General features: G+C 41.0%; 1 protein-coding gene across 5 annotated transcripts in view; it reads left to right on the top strand.

Annotated features, from left to right (window-relative positions):
• The first annotated feature begins 779 nt into the window (after nucleotides 1-779).
• The window catches only part of LOC133623284 (transforming acidic coiled-coil-containing protein 1-like), a 55,512-nt gene continuing 33,536 nt past the window's right edge, over nucleotides 780-22,755 (top strand). Inside the window, exons 1-2 of one of the 5 annotated variants that reach the window (XM_061986444.1) lie at nucleotides 16,161-16,170; nucleotides 16,252-16,373. In XM_061986444.1, the coding sequence (XP_061842428.1) occupies nucleotides 16,168-16,170; nucleotides 16,252-16,373 (125 nt within the window). In that variant the 5' untranslated portion in view covers nucleotides 16,161-16,167. Of the gene's footprint in view, nucleotides 970-15,856; nucleotides 16,182-16,251; nucleotides 16,374-22,044; nucleotides 22,477-22,755 lie in introns of those variants that run through there. The other 4 variants (XM_061986447.1, XM_061986443.1, XM_061986448.1 and 1 more) reach the window with 4 other exon arrangements.

Genomic DNA, 22,755 nt, shown 5'->3' with positions numbered 1-22,755 from the left:
GTAACGACTGCTTAACAGCAACACCGCAAACCGTCTCCGTGCTTCACCATCTATCATTACTGACCGGCGAGCATCTGTGACGGCCCTGACTTGACTTGACTCGTGGAAAAGACGACCGTTTTCTATATAAAACATTGCTGGTGGAGATTTCTGAATGTTTTCTATAGTGCTTTATCGGCGGAATAGATCATAACCCCATTACCTGCATTGTTAGCCGCCTCTTTCAAGCAGTTTTTCACTATTTAGAATACAGACAAGAGAAAGATGTGTGTTCTTGTCTCACATACTGTGAGAACTGTGAATGATAGGCAAACATTCTAAAAAAGTAGAGTCTTATATTTTATACGTTATATTTTAGTCAATTAAAATTAAATCAATTTAGATGACTAAAGTTTGACCAAAACGAAATAAATTTTTGTCAAAAGACGAAATTAAAACTACATTTTAAAAGTGCTGTAAAAATGAACACTGGTCTCTGGTGTGTGTTATGTAGTTCCTGCAGGTAATGAGTAGGTGGCACAACAACAAGGGAGGCCACTCTCCCCCTGTGGGTCTCAAATGCAGCTGTTTTACAAAGAAAGAGTCTCTCTCTGTATAGAACAATGCCCCCCATGACACTCCATCCCCATGTACCCCTCCTTTTATGCACTCAACCTCCCTGCCTTTCTTCCAAGTGACTGTAATCTGCCTGAGAGAAAGAGAGAGAGAGCGAAAGAGAGAGAATGGGGATAATGAAGAGGCGGGACTGTCACTAGTGTTTATGTGGGCTCAGTGCAGAATGTTTCGGCGTGGCGAAGTGAACTGACATGACTAATATCTCATGGAGTTCTGATATTTTGAAGGACAGGTTAAGTGAGGGAACGTGCAATCTTGAGGAATCATACTTGACCTGGGCACATCCTTGGTTGATGCCATGGGAGGGTCCCTCAGCCAGCACAGGAAGGGCTCCCCTCGCAAGAAGAGCAGCATGTAAGTTCCTCCGTTTGTCTTGTTGCGGAGCTTGATGATAATGCACATTCAGGAATAGCTGAGTCATGGGAGGAAGCCGATCTTGTTGATACGGCAGGAGTGGGAGATGAGCAGCTTTTTACTGGTTGTTTGTAGCTCGTCACAAGCCTTGAGCTGACTGTCATGCTTTTTGCATAAACACACCTTGTGATTTCCTCTCTTTGCTCTGACTGGAGTATTTTTAGGAGCGGCATTTGTTATATAAATAAAAAAGCGCTGCCGGGAGTGATAAATTATGCAGCCCTAACCCTCATTTCTGACTTTTAATCATAGAGTTGCTGTTCTATTTGTGTGTACAAGAATGGAACATTATTGTGCCTTTAAATCAGGCAGGCAGAGAAGAGTGATGCGTTCACGCATCAATGCACCACCCTTCTATACCCCGCTCTCTTTATTTATCACTAATCCTTTACAAAATAGAATGAGTACTTTGCCCCCCTTCTAACCCCACTGCTAATCCAAGTCATGTATTTTATGTCCATTTTTAAAAATATGATATTCACTCTTCTGTGACATGTATACATTATTAATGCATAGCTTTAGTCGCATTATGGATTATCGTTTCATTCAATCCCTGGGATCAGTCATGGAGAAGCATATGCAGGATAAAAAACAGAAAGCTGTACTCCAGGATGCCTGCACTCAGCATCTGGTCGAATTTTAGTTGGTGTTATGCTACACTGGATTTATATTTTGATCCACAAAAGCCACACACACACAATGTCCAATATCTTTACCAAGGATATTCAACTAAATTGTTTGTGTGGCTGCATCTTATTAGTCTTATTTTGTATATTCTAGAGAACCAGCATTCTCTACAGTAGACATTTGATTTTGGTCTATTTATTCTATCAGTTATAGCTTTTTGCTGTTTTCAAGCACCTTCTGCAAAAAAAACTATTCAAAGATGGCAGCACTCTAGTGTTAAGAATCTGCTGCAAAAATGTAAGTCTCTCGCAAGTTTTCTCCACACCGGTTGAATAGCTCAAATGATGGGTGAGCTCCTAAAATTTAACCCTGAGGAACACCACCAGAATAACTAAAGATGTTGAAATTTGACTAGTGTCTGCATCTGAAGTAAACAAGCTACAGCAAGACCCTAGTTACATAAATCACATTTAAGGTTAAATGAGGATAAAATGTCAATGCAAGGATCCACCAATGTGTTTACAGTAGTCCAAGTTCCTCTATACCAGGGGTTGGGAACCTTTGTGACTCAGAGAGCCATGAAAGCAAAATATTTGGAAATGTATTTCTGTGAGAGCCATATAATATATTTTAAGACTGAATTCAACTAAATGTGAGTATAATAAGCCTCTAAATGTATTCTTTTAAATAATGTTGTTATAATACTCAACATTAATGCAACTTCTGGTGCTGCACGGATTTGCTGATGGCTTTGTAGTCTGGTTGGTACTTGGTGAGTTTAAGCTTCATGCAGCCAGGGAAAAGAACGGCACTGCATTTATGTCCTTCACTTGCGTTTCCTCCACTTGGTTTGCCATCATGATGGTACGATCATGAACAGTTCTTGCCGACAGGCATGTCTTGTATCCGTTTAATTATCTTGTCTTTGTTCGGAAGATCATCAAAAAGTTCATTGGCTACATCCAGCATGAACGTTTTAGCATACTCGCCATCTGTGAATGGTTTTCCGTTCCTCACTATTGCTAAAGATCCAGCAAAACTAGCGGAATTATAGTCACCTTGCCGGGTCCATACGCGGAGTTGATGCTGGCTAGCTTGCACCCTGCTCAGTAGCTCTTGGCACACTTTCTTCCTGCTGTCTCTCGCAGGGTATTTTGATGCAAAGGTAGCATGGCGTGTGTCGAAGTGCCGCTTTACACTCGACCGTTTCATCGATGCAATTTTTTCATTGCAAATTAGACACACTGCAGAACCTGCTCTCTCCACAAAGGCGAATTCTTCGGTCCATTTGTCCTGAAATGTACGATACTCCATCTTTTTTTGTTTTTGCCATCTTCTTCGTCGAAGGGTTAGCTTTGAGCTAATGACCGCGCAGACTGATTCAAAAGGGGGCGTTTACCTGTTTACCCAGCAACGCCCAACGTAGGCTATTATCATCCAAATAAAACTGCTATTATCATCCAAATAAAACTGCCAACTGCAGCTCTGTACAAGACATGAGCAGTGGAAAATCTATGGATGGATTAAAACAAGCGATAATATTTTGTTTTATCTGAAAAGCCGAAATCCGAGAGCCAGATGCAATCCTCAAAAGAGCCACACCTGGCTCGCGAGCCATAGGTTCCCGACCCCTGCTCTATACTACAGGAGCATTCTTGTGTTCTTAGGAATTTGCTACAAAAAGGTTTGTCTCCCTAGTCTTGAGCTGAATTTGGATTCGGCCGCAGGGCCACCAGTTGAATAACCCTGCTGTAGACCTTCATTTCGAAGGAAAATGGCCTGGATTTGGTTAGAGAGCTGTCCTAAGTGGCCCGTAAATGTTCTGTTCAGAGAAATGTGCGTGATGAATGCATGAAGACAATGCTTTGTGTATGCATATCAAGAAACAGTAAATTGGCTTGAATAAAAGTAAAACTCACCTATGACTTAAGGCTGGATATCTTGTTCAGCACTATATTTGTAAAGACTGTAATTACTTATCCTGCTTTAGTGTGTTACTTCTTCTTTGTGCATGCATGTGTGCACAATGCACATGTGCTATTGTCCGGGAGTTGTGTGCTCTGGTGTCCCTGTTGTAGTCGCGAACAAAAGCTCAGTTGGTGATTTTCTGTATTACCTCTCCTTCACTTTTGGTGTCAACTTTCCACGGTTACAGTATTACCCAGCATAGATGGAGGGAATCAAAACTACATTTAAAGTTTTTATGTGTGTTTTCAAGGAGGGCTCTTGTGGACCAACACCTTAGTTTATTAACTGACTCTGGAAGTGATTTGCCTGTTTACAAAATACTCAGCAATTTACACTTAATATTTATGAACCATTTTCTCCACACATTTATAGTAATACTTTATTCTCAATGAAGAGAAATCAGCACAATCAAACGATGTATTATTTACTTCTACTTTTTTGTATTCCTAAAATGTAGGTATACTCTACGGACACTAGATGGCAGCATATTTCAAATGATCATACCTAAGTAAATAGTTTAATTCTGTGTGATGAAAGTATAATAAAAAAATATTTATATCGCTAGAATATTTAAATATAATTGGTATTCTAAAAGTAAAAAAATCTGAAATGCATCTACAAAAATAATTTATTTTGATATGATGGCAAGAAGAAAATACTGTACTTATTTCCCTTGAGTAGGACTGTAGAAGCATACATGTAGTGATTATATATTCAATAACACTGTGGAACGAATGAACATATGTTTGTTGCCTCACATTTTAGACTTGATATTCAATATTAATATATTACTGAATAAGAATATGTTCTTCATAGCAGGTTTAGATTTTGAGATAATGTCCTTATCAATAACTGCAGCTTTTATCAGCTCCTGTATTTCTGTAAGGTCAATCATTATACCACTGTACAAAGTAGTCTATAAAGGCATCATACATCATCATTCATTGGGCATAAACCAATTTATTATTCAAAAAGGCAATACTGTTTTATAGACATGTTTGTGTACTCTAACAGTTAGATATATCACACCTCAGTAAATATAGTCAAAGGAGAAAAATATGTATTTTTGTTACAAATTTCACCCCCAAAAATCTTAATATATACTGCACCAAGTTTTATGTTCCCTTATGAATTTATTAAAAATAATCTTATCCATCATTAAGTGAATCATAACTGACTTTAACTATTTATGAAGAGAGCTGTTGTATTTACAATGTATTGATGTAAATTGTGTACCAATTAAGAACAGGAAGTGAATATATGTGTCAGTAATTGCTATAAAGTGAAAAAGGGGGAGGATTAGATAAGCTTTACTTTTATTACTCCTTTATGGGCATGTAGTTAATAAAAATATGTAAAATATGTGATGTGCGTGACCCGAGGGTCGCTGGTTCAATCCCCACCTAGTACCAACCTTGTCATGTCCGTTGTGTCCTGAGCAAGACACTTCACCCTTGCTCCTGATGGGTGCTGGTTAGCGCCTTGCATGGCAGCTCCCTCCATCAGTGTGTGAATGTGTGTGTGAATGGGTAAATGTGGAAGTAGTGTCAAAGCGCTTTGAGTACCTTGAAGGTAGAAAAGCGCTATACAAGTACAACCCATTTATCATTTATTATTATGTATCATGTTGATCCTGTATACATGTTCAAAATAAATTTCAACCAACAAACAAATGTTTTCAACCCAATTTTTTGTAAATTTTGATGTGTGAATGTGAGTGTGAATGTTGTCTGTGTTGGCCCTGCGATGAGGTGGCAACTTGTCCAGGGCAGGGTTTCCTGCAGCGCTTTGTGGTTAAGGCGGCCGCCTTAACAACAAAGAGCCACCGCCTAAACTAAAGTCTTAACAAGCTGCTCTGCTTAGTTCTGCATCTGCCTCTGTCAGTATGTCTCTGCAGCACCCAACATTGTCCCACCCACAGAACCATCTGATTGGTTACACGCAGAGCGGTAACAGCCAATCAGTAGTGCATATTCAGAGCGCATATAACAACCAATCAGCAGTGCGTATTCAGAGCGCATATAACAGCCAATCAGCAGTGCGTATTCAGAGCGCATGGAGTCAGTGTTCACGACAGAGGCAGGCAGAGACGAGAGACGGTGCGGGTGAGCAGATACGTGTTTAGCAGGTAAACATAAGGCAGCGGACTCTCTCCAAATTATAATAAACACCTCCTAGTCAACTACTAGTAACATCACTATGAGCCCGTTGACATTCTAGAACCATAAGCGGCAGCTCAGCTCGCTCGCAGTCCTTGAGGTGAAAGCTAATTAGCTTTTAGCGTAACGTTAGCTCACTGTGCGGTGTGTGTGTGTGCGTGCGTGTGCGCCCCACATTAAACGGACAGCAAAGCCCTGTCTGTCTGAGAGAAAGACAAGCATTATTGACCTACAGTTGTTATTTCACTTGACCTTTTTCTGTGTCGATTGAGCTATGTTGAAGCAGTAAAAGATGACATTATGTTAAATGAAGAGTTTCCTGAAGCTGTCTCTGATAGTTGATATACAAACCCCATTTCCATATGAGTTGGGAAATTGTGTTAGATGTAAATATAAACGGAATACAATGATTTGCAAATCCTTTTCAACCCATATTCAATTTAATTCCACTACAAAGACAAGATATTTGATGTTCAAACTCATAAACTTGATTTATTTTTTGCAAATAATAATTAACTTAGAATTTCATGGCTGCAACACGTGCCAAAGTAGTTGGGAAAGGGCATGTTCACCACTGTGTTACATCACCTTTTCTTTTAACAATACTCAATAAACGATTGGGAACTGAGGAAACTAATTGTTGAAGCTTTGAAAGTGGAATTCTTTCCCATGCTTGTTTTATGTAGAGCTTCAGTCGTTCAACAGTCCGGGGTCTCTGCTGTTGTATTTTACGCTTCATAATGCGCCACACATTTTCGATAGGAGACAGGTCTGGACTGCAGGCGGGTCAAGAAAGTACCCGCACTCTTTTTTTACGAAGCCACGCTGTTGTAACACGTGCTGAATGTAGCTTGGCATTGTCTTGCTGAAATAAGCAGGGACGTCCATGAAAAAGACAGCGCTTAGATGGCAGCTTATGTTGTTCCAAAACCTGTATGTACCTTTCAGCATTAATGGTGCCTTCACAGATGTGTAAGTTTCCCATGCCTTGGGCACTAATACACCCCCATACCATCACAGATGCTGGTTTTTGAACTTTGCGCCGATAACAGTCTGGATGGTTCGTTTCCCCTTTGGTCCGGGTGACACGATGTCGAATATTTCCCAAAACAATTTAAAATGTGGACTCGTCAGACCACAGAACACTTTTCCACTTTGCATGAGTCCATCTTAGATGATCTCGGGCCCAGAGAAGCCGGCGGCGTTTCTGGATGTTGTTGATGAATGGCTTTCACTTTGCATAGTAGAGCTTTAACTTGCACTTACAGATGTAGCGACGAACTGTATTTAGTGACAGTGGTTTTCTGAAGTGTTCCTGAGCCCATGTGGTGATGTCCTTTAGAGATTGATGTCGGTTTTTGATACAGTGCCGTCTGAGGGATCGAAGGTCACGGTCATTCAATGTTGGTTTCCGGCCATGCCGCTTACGTGGAGTGATTTCTCCAGATTCTTTGAACCTTTTGATGATATTATGGACCGTAGATGTTGAAATCCCTAAATTTCTTGCAATTGCACTTTGAGAAACGTTGTTCTTAAACTGTTTGACTATTTGCTCACGCAGTTTTGGACAAAGGGGTGTACCTCACCCCATCCTTTCTTGTGAAAGACTGAGCATTTTATGGGAAGCTGTTTTTATACCCAATCATGGCACCCACCTGTTCCCAATTAGCCTGCACACCTGTGGCATGTTCCAAATAAGTGTTTGATGAGCATTCCTCAACTTTATCAGTATTTATTGCCACCTTTCCCAACTTCTTTGTCACGTGTTGCTGGCATCAAATTCTAAAGTTAATGATTATTAGCAAAAAAAAAAAAAAGTTTGTCAGTTTGAACATCAAATATGTTGTCTTTGTAACATATTCAACCCATATTCAACTGAATATGGGTTGAAAATGATTTGCAAATCATTGTATTCTGTTTATATTTACATCTAACACAATTTCCCAACTCATATGGAAACGGGGTTTGTAAATATAAATGGAATACAATGATTTACAAATCCTTTTCAACCCATATTCAATTGAATGCACTACAAAGACAAGTTATTTGATGTTCAAACTCATAAACTTTTTTTTTTTTTTGCAAATAATTAACTTAGAATTTCATGGCTGCAACACGTGCCAAAGTAGTTGGGAAAGGGCATGTTCACCACTGTGTTACATGGCCTTTCCTTTTAACAACACTCAGTAAACGTTTGGGAACTGCGGAGACACATTTTTTTAAGCTTCTCAGGCGGAATTCTTTCCCATTCTTGCTTGATGTACAGCTTAAGTTGTTCAACAGTCCAGTGCAGCTGGGATAGGCTCCAGCACCCCCCGTGACCCCGAAGGGAATAAGCGGTAGCAAATGGATGGATGTATAACAAGGTTTTCAAAGTGTGGCACAGTAATTCCACGTGGAGATAATATAACACAATACAATACAACAATGTTTAAAAAATAAAGCAAGGCTATATTTACTGTATATTGCTAAAGTATGTAATTTTATTCTTAATTTAAATTAAGTGTGAAATTAGAATACAGTAGCATAAACATATCAAAAACTGTATTGTACTTTGTCAGCGTATTTTGATAGTGGATATACGGTAGTCCCAGCAAGATGAAACCTGATTTACTTCCTTGTTCTTGTTGTAAAAAGCGACTTTCAACTTTGTGCAAAATTTTCGAAACAAAGCATATAAATATAAAAATATGCATTTCATTTGACTTGTTTGTCCTCCTGATGGTGCTGTTGGAAAGCTTAGTATTTGGTAGTCATGTGTCATTTTCAGACAAGCTTACAGTTAAGTGATCAGAGAAACGTTCACCCAATGGTGGCGCTAGATGAGAGCTCAGCTGTCTGTCATCAAAGGGGGATTGAGCATAAACAATCTGAGACATTTGAAAATCTTGTCATATTGTCTTTCTACACACACACTGCACACAGATAATGATCTCATGCAGTATCGGGTCTGTCATTGCTGCTTTATTATTAGCTCATAATAATAAGCACAGATGCTGCCATCAGTCACAGTATAATTGGTGATTAAGGATGGACATTGTTGCTGGATTAACTAGCAAACGTAGGTTTAACAGAAACTATGTTCTTACTGAGTGTTAAGATGGCAGACTACGTACTGTACATGTGTGTGGGTTTGTTTCCCCTCTGTGAGCTATTTGCGTTCTCTAGTTATTGCATAAGAGCCGTTTCTGCAGTTCCTTCTTTGCATTTCCTTCCATGTTGCTGTTCTTCATGTGTGAAAACTGTGTGATTTTTTTTGTTGTTGTTTTGTCTAGAGGCTTACGAACAAGCGGCTTCCATCCTGTCTGACACTGAAAGTTTGTCCTCCTCAGGATAGACACGTTTGTCCTCTCCTCTGTCTGTAGACAATGTCAGGAATTCTAAAAAGACTTCAGAGTTTTTGCCCCATTTTCAGTGTCAAAACTGCAAAAAGTCCCAATCAGTGGTATCACACGTATTCCGCTGAACAGGGCCTCTTTCTCTGTTCACCAGTGTGTGGTGTCATTTGTGAGCGGTCGGCACACATTGCTTCTCCTTTTAAATCTTATTTTAAATATATAATTTTTATATTTATGCTGTGCAATTAAGTAGTTGTTAACGTTGTTCCCACTTCCTCATGTTTTATTGGGGATGTGTTGTTATTTTTCAAAGAGTACGTCTCATCTGGCCTAGTTTCTGTGCGGTGTATGTGTGTTGAGAGAGAGAGAGAGGGATGCCTACACTTACATAAGTGACCCATGAGCAGTGAGTGTGAGCAGGGAGGAGCGCTTGTGTCAGTGTGAGTCGCCATTATTGTCAAATCTAGGCTTGCTTTATTGATGTTTGCTGTCTGCCCTGGATAATAGTGAACAATAGATCCTCTGTGGGACTGTTCACACATCAGTGCAGTAACAACTACATTAGCAGTTCAGACACACTCTACTATAGCTATACTAGAATGGTCCGAAAAATGAAAGTACAGAAGGCAAAGCACTTTTTAAATGTATTTTTTTAAAACACATTTCCTAATTTTGAATATGAACACATACTTTATCATTTAACCCTGACAACAATTTACAAATGCTGATGTTTGATTAAAAATATTCTGACGTGCCAGCCGAGACTTTATTACTCCAATATGCAAATTAAAATAGGTGTCAACTTCCATGCACCAAGGGCCCTATTCTCCTATGTGCTTAAGTGTTTTTTATGCGCTTGAAATGACGCAGGTTCTCTTAGGCCCCGTTTACACTAAGCCGGATAAGGTTATCCAGGGTAAATCACACCAAACCTTATCCGTGTCCACACACAACAAAGACCCCTGGCCCCCTCCGTCCGCCGGCGCAACACGACCCAGTATGCATGCGTGGAAAATGCGCACGTCATAGTCATACTTAGTGTAGCCTTAGGCCGTGTCTACACTAAGTCGTTTAACCCCTTAAATGAATAATTATTTAGCCTAAGCCCCATTTCAGCCACACTAAACCAGCGTTTAAGGTCCCCCTCCTCGGACAAATTTTTACACGGTTAAGTGCGGCGTGCATTTCTTGAATCTCCGGCACTTAGCTTTGTATGGACTCATTGATCGTTTACAAAGTGAGTTCGGAGAGGAAGTGACACCAGAAAGACCGCCCCCACACAGGAAGTGACGCCAGAAAGAACGCGCCACAGCCAGCTTCATGATAAAGCGGTTTCGTAGCTCGGAGCTACCCACTGGAAATATGAAGGCGAGTCATCCAGACATGCTGTGTTTCTCCTTCTACAAACCCCGTTTCCATATGAGTTGGGAAATTGTGTTAGATGTAAATATAAACAGAATACAATGATTTGCAAATCATTTTCAACCCATATTCAGTTGAATATGCTACAAAGACAACATATTTGATGTTCAAACTGATAAACATTTTTTTGTGCAAATAATCATTAACTTTAGAATTTGATGCCAGCAACACGTGACAAAAGAAGTTGGGAAAGGTGGCAATAAATACTGATAAAGTTGAGGAATGCTCATCAAACACGTATTTGGAACATCCCACAGGTGTGCAGGCTAATTGGGAACAGGTGGGTGCCATGATTGGGTATAAAAACAGCTTCCCAAAAAATGCTCAGTCTTTCACAAGAAAGGATGGGGCGAGGTACACCCCTTTGTCCACAACTGCGTGAGCAAATAGTCAAACAGTTTAAGAACAACGTTTCTCAAAGTGCAATTGCAAGAAATAGGGATTTCAACATCTACGGTCCATAATATCATCAAAAGGTTCAGAGAATCTGGAGAAATCACTCCACATAAGCGTCATGGCCGGAAACCAACATTGAATGACCGTGACCTTCGATCCCTCAGACGGCACTGTATCAAAAACCGACATCAATCTCTAAAGGATATCACCACATGGGCTCAGGAACACTTCAGAAAACCACTGTCACTAAATACAGTTCGTCGCTACATCTGTAAGTGCAAGTTAAAGTTCTACTATGCAAAGCGAAAGCCATTTATCAACAACATCCAGAAACGCTGCCGGCTTCTCTGGGCCCGAGATCATCTAAGATGGACTCATGCAAAGTGGAAAAGTGTTCTGTGGTCTGACGAGTCCAGACGAGTCCACATTTCAAATTGTTTTTGGAAATATTCGACATCGTGTCATCCGGACCAAAGGGGAAGCGAATCATCCAGACTGTTGTCGACGCAAAGTTCAAAAGCCAGCATCTGTGATGGTATGGGGGTGCATTAGTGCCCAAGGCATGGGTAACTTACACATCTGTGAAGGCACCATTAATGCTGAAAGGTACATACAGGTTTTGGAACAACATATACTGCCATCTAAGCGCCGTCTTTTTCATGACGCCCTTGCTTATTTCAGCAAGACAATGCAAAGCCACATTCAGCACGTGTTACAACAGCGTGGCTTCGTAAAAAAAAGAGTGCGGGTACTTTCTTGACCCGCCTGCAGTCTAGACCTGTCTCCCATCGAAAATGTGTGGCGCATTCTGAAGTGTAAAATAAGACAGCGGAGACCCCGGACTGTTGAACGACTGAAGCTCTACATAAAACAAGAATGGGAAAGAATTCCACTTTCAAAGCTTCAACAATTAGTTTCCTCAGTTCCCAATCGTTTATTGAGTGTTGTTAAAAGAAAAGGTGATGTAACACAGTGGTGAACATGCCCTTTCCCAACTACTTTGGCACATGTTGCAGCCATGAAATTCTAAGTTAATTATTAATTGCAAAAAAAAAATAAAGTTTATGAGTTTGAACATCAAATATCTTGTCTTTGTAGTACATTCAATTGAATATGGGTTGAAAAGGATTTGCAAATCATTGTATTCCGTTTATATTTACATCTAACACAATTTCCCAACTCATATGGAAACGGGGTTTGTTCTTGTACAGACGCTTGTGGAAATCACCCATGAATACCTAAAGGGAAAGCGATTGAAGCTATTTCGGATACAACACTTCTCAGACGGCAAGATAACTTTCCAATGTCTGGCCGGGTCAGCTGTGATGCTACTTAGCGAAAAACTTTGTCCATTTGTCGAAGGAGAGACAACGAGAATGCGAGCTCCCTTGGATGTGATAAAAAAGACAGCGTGTGCTTTGTATTACCTGGCCGTCGAGGAAAAGGGAGAATGCATTTAGACTGGCAAAGCAGACTGTATCAGTTATGTCGCCGACTCAACGTCTAGGTCCAGAGTATATAAAGTCTCCAAAAACGAACGGGCAATGAAGGTGAAGGCAAAAGAGTGAGGAGTGTCCTGACCAGATATCTAAATCCCTGGATTGATTAATGTTAAATGTTCTTTATCACATTGTTTACGTGTCTAATAAAGATTTGATTAATTTATGATGTCTCCGGTGTGATTCACTACAATAGGGCCCCACAGTACATTGGATTGTAGTTAACTGAAATACCACACTGGATATTGTTCAGATAAGTTACATTTAAGAACTTGCACACAAAGCAACACTGGAAATGACTATGACGTGCGCATTTTCCGCGCATGTGTACTAGGTCGTGTTGCGCCGGCGGACAGAGGGTGGCATTGTTGTGTGTGGACACGGATAAGGTTAGGTGTGATTTACCCTGGATAACCTTATCCGGCTTAGTGTAAACGGTGCCTTATTCATAGTATCCCATCGAGCCTGCAGACATGCCCCCCATGCGTAAGTGAGGCAAAAGTGTTTAGTAGTGTCCCGACACCAATATTTTGGTACCAATACCAAAATGTATTTCGATACTTTTCTAAATAAAGCTACAAAAATGGCATTATTGGCTTTATTTTAACAAAAAATCTTACAGTACATTAAACATGTTTCTTATTGCAAGTTTGTCCTTAAATAAAATAGTGAACATACTAGACATCTTGTCTTTTAGTAGTAAGTAAATAAACAAAGGCTCCTAATTTAGCTGCTGACATATGCAGTAATATATTGTGTCATTTTCCATTCTATTATTTTGTCAAAATTATTAAGGACAAGTGGTACAAAATTAATTATTAATCTACTTGTTCATTTACTGTTAATGTATGCTTACTTTCTCGTTTAACATGTTCTTTCTACATGTAATAATCACTTAATTCTTCTGTTGTTTGGATACTTTACATTAGTTGTGGATGATACCACAAATCTGGGTATCAATCCAATACCAAGTTGTTACAGGATCATACATTGGTCATATTCAAAGTCCTCATATGTCCAGAGACATATTTCTTAAGTTTATAAACCTATTTTAAAAGGAAAGATTTTGTGATGCTAAAAAATATTGATGCAATCATAGTAGTATCGACTAGATACGCTCCTGTACTGTACTGTACCTCGTATCATTACAGTGGATGTTAGGTGTAGATCCACCAATGGCGTTTGTTTACATTGTGACGCCGGTGAGCTACGGCGTGTAGTGAAGCATGTTTAGCTATTCCTTGTCTTGCAGGATGATACTTGTAAGAAACTTGCTTTATTTGTCGCCATGGAGGCGAGGATTAGTGATTTAGAAGTAGCTGCAACACTGCAGACTGTGGATGGACTTTAGCCGCTAGCTAGCTAGCCATGTCATAAAGCACCTCTTCCTGAGGGCGTTTTAGTGTTATAGTTTCACCTTTATCTTTAGTTTTTAAGCCAAAATGCGTCCGTTCTCCTTTTTCTGTCTACACACTGTGTCTGCTTGTAAGTACTCTGTGATTGTGCGCTGCTGAAGATGGTCGTCTGCTTGTAAACCAGCAATGACGCGACGCGACGACAACAGGGGGAGGGGGTGGGGGACCGGTACTTTTTAGAGGGGTATAGTACAGAATATGATTCATTAGTATCGCGGTACTATACTAATACCAGTATACCGTAAAACCCTAGTGATTAGTCATGTATAAAGGCAGGCTCAATGAGGCGGACTTTGATGTGAGGCCTTTTTTTCTTGGCTGTGTGAAAATTGCTGAACATGGAGTTTTCCTACCACTTGTGAATGTCATTGAAATTCATGAAAAACATAACACTTTAAATTTGAAAAAGCTGTGTCAATCTTGTCACATGAATGTGTGTCGCATAGGTGTGTGTAGGTATATGCACGCTACAACAGCGTCTTCTTCCTGGCTGGATGTGAATAATAAATTGTAGACCAAACTTAGTCCATCTATACATCTTCCGCTTATCCGAGGTTGGGTCGTGGGGGCAGCAGCCTAAGCAGAGAAGCCCAGACTTCCCTCTCCCCAGCCGCTTCGTTCAGCTGATCCCGAGGCGTTCCCAGGCCAGCCGGGAGACATAGTCTTCCCAACGTGTTCTGGGTCTTCCCCCTGGCCTCTTACCGGTCGGACGTGCACTAAACACCTCCCTAGGGAGGCGTTCGGGTGGCATCCTGACCAGATGCCCGAACCGCCTCATCTGGCTCCTCTCGATGTGGAGGAGTAGCGGCTTTACTTTGAGCTCCCCCCGGATGACAGAGCTTCTCACCCTCTCTAAGGGAGAGCCCCGCCACCCGGCGGAGGACACTAATTTCGTCCGCTTGTACCCGTGATCTTGTCCTTTCGGTCATAACCCAAAGTTCATGACCATAGGTGAGAATGGGAACGGAGATCGACCGGTAAATTGAGAGCTTTGCCTTCCGGATCAGCGTCTTCTTCACCACAACGGATCGATACAGCGTCCACAGTACTGAAGACGCCGCACCGATCTGCCTGTCGATCTCACGATCCACTCTTCCCTTACTCGTGAACAAGACTCCGAGGTACTTCAACTCCTCCACTTGGGGAAGGGTCTCCTCCGCAACCCGGAGATGGCACTCCACCCTTTTCCGGGCAAAACTTAGTTTCACTTGTTATTATAACCAACCCAATGTTATTTGTGATGTTCAGAGCTTGAAAGCTGTGTGTGGGTGTGTGCGTGCTTGCGTGGGTGAGCGAGACAGTTTTGACTGTAAAAAAAAATCAATCAAATCAATTGTTAGACGCTACATTATATATGTATTTTCTATTAAATAATCAATAATTGATTTATTTATATTTAAATGTTTTTGTCACACCCAGGCTCGGGTGAAGGTAATGTAACCTTTGCAAACCAGACTTTCAAATCAAGGATGGCAAGGCACGCAGTTGGTAACAGTTTACAAACATTTATTGAAATCCCAAAAAGTGTCAAAAGGTGAACGACAGAAAAAACAAAGCACCCACAATCTGTAATGTAATAAATAGGGGCAATATTAGTATCGTATATTATATATAGTACATTTATATTCTAAATACATTTCGAAGTTGCATGCGTTAAATAGGCCTATATAATTAATCAAAATAAGCATATTAAAAATAATCAAAAGATAAATCATTCATTATATCAAAATACATGTACTCATAGTCAAAGGTCAATAATCAAATATGTCAAAGTAAAGAATTAACTAATCATAACAGATTTAGCAAAATCAATTAGCATTCAACAAAACTCATTTAACCGGTTACAACACAACATAATCTCATCATCAAAATATTCACCTCAGTAGATGTTTGATGCATGGAGACCGAAACTCCTGCTCAGGACAGGGATCCTCCTCTGGCAGTGACCGACAGCAGACTGTCAGAAAAACAGCATTTTCCAACTTAAATAGCCCTTAGCCCCGCCCACTAGCTGGGACCAATTTGACAGGGGAAATTAAGAAAACAGTTATTTTGTAAATTTCACCATAAATAACCATCACATGTCTAAAAAGTATTCACATGGTACTTTTGCATGTGTAGAGCAGTCATTTTCGTACACAGTATATTCAGGCTTAGACAACACAACTTTTAAATGTCCAGTGTCCTTCTGTAACACCCAGCATTTGAAGATCATGGTTCGACCCAAATTTGGCCTAATTAGTGAATGCAGGTGTGGTCACCTATATAAAGCCCTCAACCCCACCCTGACTCTTTTGGTCAATTGTTCAGAGCCATGGTGAGTGACAGGTAACAATTTGTTTGTTGAGCACATGCTTTTCACTGGCTAACAAGATTGAATGTTTGTGTCCATGTTGAGCTTCCCAACAAATGTGCACGGTTTGTGAGGAAGTCCAAAGGTCAAACAGTGACAGTGTGGGGTCAAACTGTCACATTACCTCCCTCCTCTCCAGCGACAGCAAGTCCAGGGAGACGAGACAGGTAATCAGCTAGCAAGTTAGTTTTGCCAGCTCGATGTGTAACGATGAAGCAATAGGGCTGTAACGCCAAGTACCATCTGGTGACACGGGAGTTCTTATCCCTCATGGAGTTGATCCAGCTCAATGCACTGTGGTCCGTTTCCAGATCAAAGGTCCGTCCCAGAAGGTAATAACGTAGGCTGTCCAATGCCCACTTGATGGCAAGACATTCCTTTTCAATGGCAGAGTACCTAGTTTCTCTGGGATGCAGTTTACGGCTCAGATATAGAAGCGGTTGTTCCTCGCCCTCCTTTCCTTGGGCTAGGACGGCTCCAAGGCCCACACCAGAGGCATCAACTTGAACAAGGAATCGCTGGTTGAAGTCAGGACTTTGTAAGACCGGAGAAGAGCATAGAATAGTTTTGACATTCGTGAAGGCAGTTTCACATGTGTCTGTCCATTTGACTGGATTAGAGGATGCTTTGGTTGTCAGCTCGACAAGAGGAGCTGTGATGGTAGAGAAGTGGGGCACAAATCTTCTGTACCACCCGGAAAGCCCCAAGAATGACCGGACCTGCTTCTTTGTCCGGGGTCTAGGACTGTCTTGGATAGCCTTCACCTTGTCCACCTGAGGACGTATCTGCCCGTTGCCAAGATGGTAACCTAGGTAACACACCTCAGTTTTGGCCCACTCACATTTCTGGGTGTTGAGAGTGAGCCCGGCAGAACAGATCCGGAGCAGGACTTGACGCAGATGAGAGAGGTGGTCTTTTCAGGAAGTGCTGAAAACCACCACATCATCGAGATAGGCAGCAGAGAACTGGCCACACCCCTGCAGAACGCGATCCATTAGCCGTTGAAATGTTGCGGGGGCTCCATGGAGTCCGAACGGCATAACCGTGTAATGATAGAGACCCTTTGGTCCACGGAAGGCAGTGTACTCCCTTGACTCCTTCTCTAAAGGGACTTGCCAGTATCCCTTACACAGGTCAAGGGTGGTGATGAACACAGCTTTGCCGAGCTTCTCAAGAAGTTCATCAATACGTGGCATGGGATGAGCATCGAATTTAGAAACGGCGTTCACTTTGCGTAGGTCACTACATACCGTACTCGTATTGTCTTTTTTAGGAACAAGGACAATGGGGTTACACCACTCACTGTTTGAGGGTTCAATCACTCCTAGATCCAGCATGGTTTGGATTTCATGGTTGAGGGGCTCCACCAGCCGCTCGTGTTTTATTTAAAATAGGGACGGCACATATTAATGAACATATATGTATTATGTAAATATGTCACGTTTTAACCAAAGTTTAACTTCCGCTTCTAAAGTCCCCAGACAGGTTGGTGTACACTGTCATGATCTGTTCACACCAGATCATGTCTTATTTTGAGTTTGTTGGTGTTTTCCTGTGTTTAGTGTCTTAGTTCTTGTCTTGTGCTTTTATTTAGGTTGCACTTAGGTTATGCAGCACCTTGACTTTGTTTGTCAGCACAGTGTGTTCCCTGTTTGATTTATAGGCTTTTAATTGACTTTTGAATGTAGCAAAGTTGGAGGATTCCCTTACTGCAGATAGGTAAACCGTTCCACAGTAAGCATCCCTTGTGAGAAAAAAAAATGACCAAAGGAGGTTTTTTCACAGGTAAATAAATAAATAAATGATAAATGGGTTATACTTGTATAGCGCTTTTCTACCTTCAAGGTACTCAAAGCGCTTTGACAGTATTTCCACATTCACCCATTCACACACTGATGGCGGGAGCTGCCATTCAAGGTGCTAACCAGCAGCCATCAGGAGCAAGGGGTGAAGTGTCTTGCCCAAGGACACAACGGACGTGACTAGGATGGTAGAAGGTGGGGATTGAACCCAAGTAACCATCCGATTGCTGGCACGGCCACTCTACCAACTTCGCCACGCCGTACGAAGGTACCTCACAGTCTCCCCTGGTTATGGCCCTTGTGATGCGAGGTGTAGATGTTTCACTTGTTCTGTATTTAATGTAATCATTTAGTGGGGGCGGACGTAATCCATGTAGACATTTATATATCAGACATGAGCTTTTAAATTTTAAGAAATTAAGAAAGCTTAGTAGATTGTGTTTGAAAATAATATTACAAAGATGGTAAAGTAAAGGTTTCATTTCTAAAATTTTCTAAGCTTTTTTTTGTAGAGTGATTCTATTCTATTCTGGGTTTCCTGTCGCTGGCCTGCCTGGCTGCGTGGGGCTGGTGGTCCCTTGTCCCGTAGGCACTGCACCTGCTGTTTTGGGTTGGGCTCTCTGGGTGGCTGGGGCCATACTTTGGCTCCTACACACACTTGGAGACAAATATATTGTACATAAAATTCACATACATACTCATATACACACAATTATTCATACATATATACACACATATGTATATTCATTCATTAATACATACATACTTACCCACATACATAGGTACCTACATACATACATACATACACAAATACAGTACATAAAGTCGTGGTCAAAAGTTTACATACACTTGTGAAGAACATAATGTCATGGCTGTCTTGAGTTTCCAATAATTTCTACAACTCTTATTTTTTATGATAGAGTGATTGGAGCATATACTTGTTGGTCAAAAAAAACATTGATGAAGTTTGGTTCTTTTATGAATTTATTATGGGTCTACTGAAAATGTGACCAAATCTGCTGGGTCAAAAGTATACATACAGCAATGTTAATATTTGGTTACATGTCCCTTGGCACAAATTTCTGGCAAGTTCAGCTAAATTTTTTGGTTTTCTGACATGGACTTGATTTTTCAGCATTGTCACAACGTTTAAGTCAGGACTTTTGGAAGGCCATTCTAAAACCTTGATTCTAGCTTGATTTAGCCATTCCTTTACCACTTTTTGATGTGTGTTTTGGGTCATTGTCCTGTTGGAACACCCGACTGCGCCCAAGACCCAAGCTACGGGCTGATGATTTTAGGTTGTCCTGAAGAATTTGGAGGTCATCCTTTTTCATTGTCCCATTTAATCTCTGTAAAGCACCAGTTCCATTGGCAGCAAAACAGGCCCAGAGCATAATACTACCACCACAATGCTTGACGGTAGGGATGGTGTTCCTTTGGATTAAAGGCCTCACCTTTTCTCCTCCAAACATATTGCTGGGTATTGTGGCCAAACAGATACATTTGTGTTTCATCTGACCACAGATCTTTCCTCCAGAAGGTCTTATCTTTGTCCATATGATATCATTAGTTAATTATGGGTTTGCTTATGTGGTGTAATTTTTGGAATGTTGTAAAGCTAAAAAAGAAGCCAAACACACTTATTCATATTTCTTTGTGCATTCGAGGTACATAAATAACAGTGTATAACCAAAGATATATTTGGGCAAATAATAAGAATCAGCTTTAATGGCCAAGTATGTTTAACACACAAGGAATTTTGACTTGGTAGACTGTGCTCTCTTTGTTCAATGTAAGAAACAAAGAAAAAAGCACCAACAACGAGAGAGCACAATACCGCGCCATCTTTGTATGAAAACAAGAGGGACACATTTAAGAACACAAAGGACATAAAAGACCTTAAAAACATTGACAGAGCTGATGCAACTTGCTGCCATTTTAGCGGCGCAATTTCCACAGACATACAAAAGTAAAACACAACGAAAAACCTAAAAAATTAGTAATAAATAATACATGTTGCGCACACGAGGCATAGACAAACAACAAACAAAAACGCCATTTGAACACCCACATATCCCTTCATATTTATAAATTTATTAACAACATCAATTAAATCCATCTGTGACAGTGACGCAGCCTTGGAATTAAGTGCTGTAAAAAGGCCACAAAAAAGCCAAGTATATCGCAAACAAATGCCCCTAATTAAGATCCAAAGATTCTTATTGTCGATTTCTCCATACTCGCAAGACATAAGGACAAATTGAAACACCATTTTTCTCTCACCCTGTACTCTGGTGCAAAGTTCCCAAGCTAAAACAGTTTGTCGTTTAAAAATACATCGACAATCAAAGAGCCGCCAAGTTGTCTCCACAAAACAAAAACACTCACAACTCCCCAGCAGAACAACTAATTCTAGTTGTTTTTGCCACTCCTTTTTTTCTGAATTATGTAAGCACAGATATATTGATCTTTTGATAGTGTGCTGCAGTATAACACCGCCCAAAAAGTGCAGTGTAGTGATGACATTGGAGCAATCTGATTGGACAGTCAGTAAGTCTCTGGCAATGCCTGTTCAATAAATGACGCTAGCAAGTAGCGGTAAGCAAACAAGACCAAAAATTTGATGTTTCATTGAGAATATAGAACATTACGCACAGCGCTCAAAAATCTGTCAAAATATTTTAGTACGACTTTGGTAAGCTACAAAGGCGCACCGCTTGATGAATTGTCGAAGCATTACGTCTACCGTAGTCAGATGAACTGTGTTTCAACAAACAGGTATTGTTATGGTGTGTGTATAAGGACCCCAAAATGGCACCTCTTAGGAGACATATTATGCAAAACCAAGTTTTCTACCTATTGGTACCTGCTGTTGTGCATGTGTGATCTGCATAAGTCCCAAATATCTGCGCACGTCCGCCATTTTAGTTTGCACTGTCCTCAATTAGCTCCTTCTTTTTCTCCATCATCTTGTTGTGGGGCATTCAGCCTCTGCTGTTGCAATTTCTAATACAGAGTAGCGTATGCTTTGAACTTAATCTGTCAGTAGACTTGCTACGGAAATGCTAAGAACTGCAAGATGGATGACGTGGAGAAGAAACAGTCAAAGTGGAGGCATGTAAATAAGGCCGCCCAGAAAGAGACGGTCAGAAAGAGGCTTGAAGATGGTCTCTAAAACAATCTATGCAACATTTTGACGGAATAACCACCATTACATGTTATGTAGGCCACATGGAAGTGTTTTGAATATAGAAAAAAATCATAATATGACCCCTTTAATACGCCGTATAATCCGATGCACCCTATGGTATGATAAATACGGTAGTCCTGATCAGTGGTATCACACATTCCGCTGAACATGGCCTCTTTCTCTAAGTTCACCAGTGCGTGGGGTTATTTGTGAGCATGTAGGGTAGGTACATACATATATGACTGCGTGACGCATTGCCATCACAAAACAAAAACACTCACAACTTCCCAGCAACACAACAAATTGTAACTAAAAGTAAAACAATGTATTACTTTTGAGGTTGCACTACAGTATACCACCCACGGGCAGTGTGCAGTGTAGTGATGACATTGAGCAGTCTGATTAGATATTCAGAAAGTCTCTGGCAATGCTATGACATCACTGCTTCATCATTGCTTTTTGGTCTATGATCTCACCTTTGATCATCTTGCTGAAAAAGTTCAGTATTTGGCTCTTTTTAAAGACACTCAAAGCTACATGACTCTTTTTTATTCAAAGCAACGAAAGACATTGATTCTCCAATTAGTTTAACATTTTATTTCAGATGAGTTAATGACAAGACATTTGTTTTAATGATGCCTGTGAGTGCAGTAGTCTGCAGTATAAAACATGTGCATAGGCGCCCACATATGTACACAGTACTGTGTGCCTCATAAAACAACATTTTACGTCTTTTCCTTCCTATTTGGTCGTGTGTCCCAGAGTAACCCGAGTCGGTCGTCTCTCTGCCTCATAAAGGGGGAAGCTTTGCCTCTTGTGCTTCACAAGGCGGGGAGGAGGCGCTACAAAGAAGGGAGAGGCAGGCTCCCGGGGAAGCCATGCAAACATGTGGAAGCAGCAGAGCGACCAGCTGATCGTTCCTCCCAGTGAGAGGAGGAGTGACCACTGATGCTCCACTAATCTGCACCGGAGAGCAAAATCAGACGACAGAAACAGTAGCTGCAGTACAGACGGACAGGCCAGACGTGTTTTTGCCTGCAGAGGATGGGAAGGCTGGGGAGGAAGTGACACGTTCAAAGAGAAAACAAGAGCAGTTTATATTTAGAATCCTTCTTGGTTGAGAGGGGGGACGAACGCTCAGTCAGGAACAAGAGCCAGCGTTCTCCAACTCAGAAGCGGCGCAGTGATGTCCTGGTTGTCTCCGGTCCAGTGGGCCAAGTGGACGTGGTCGGCGGTGACGGGGGTTGCGGGGAACGACGGGCAGCTAGATGACAAGTAAGATACTCGCATTTAAGCTTGTGATGACAGTGAGCGTAAACACGGAGACAGTGGGGCTACAGGTGGGTCTGAGTGGGCTTAAGTCCAGTACTGTATTTGCCTAACTGCCTGTGTTTAGGCGATATCACTGATGACACTGTAAAAATGTACCAGGATTTCACAGCATTTAACAGTATTTTTTCCACAGTAAAATACTGTAATCAAAATGTACTGTTCTGACTTCAACAAATGGGTCATCACAGCAATTAACTGTTACTTCACAGTAAATGCTTTGAT

Source organism: Nerophis lumbriciformis, linkage group LG12 (assembly GCF_033978685.3).
Source record: "Nerophis lumbriciformis linkage group LG12, RoL_Nlum_v2.1, whole genome shotgun sequence".
Lineage (NCBI taxonomy): Eukaryota > Metazoa > Chordata > Actinopteri > Syngnathiformes > Syngnathidae > Nerophis > Nerophis lumbriciformis.
The sequence above is the reverse complement of the archived record's forward strand: the minus strand, read 5'-3'. Positions and strand labels throughout refer to the sequence as shown.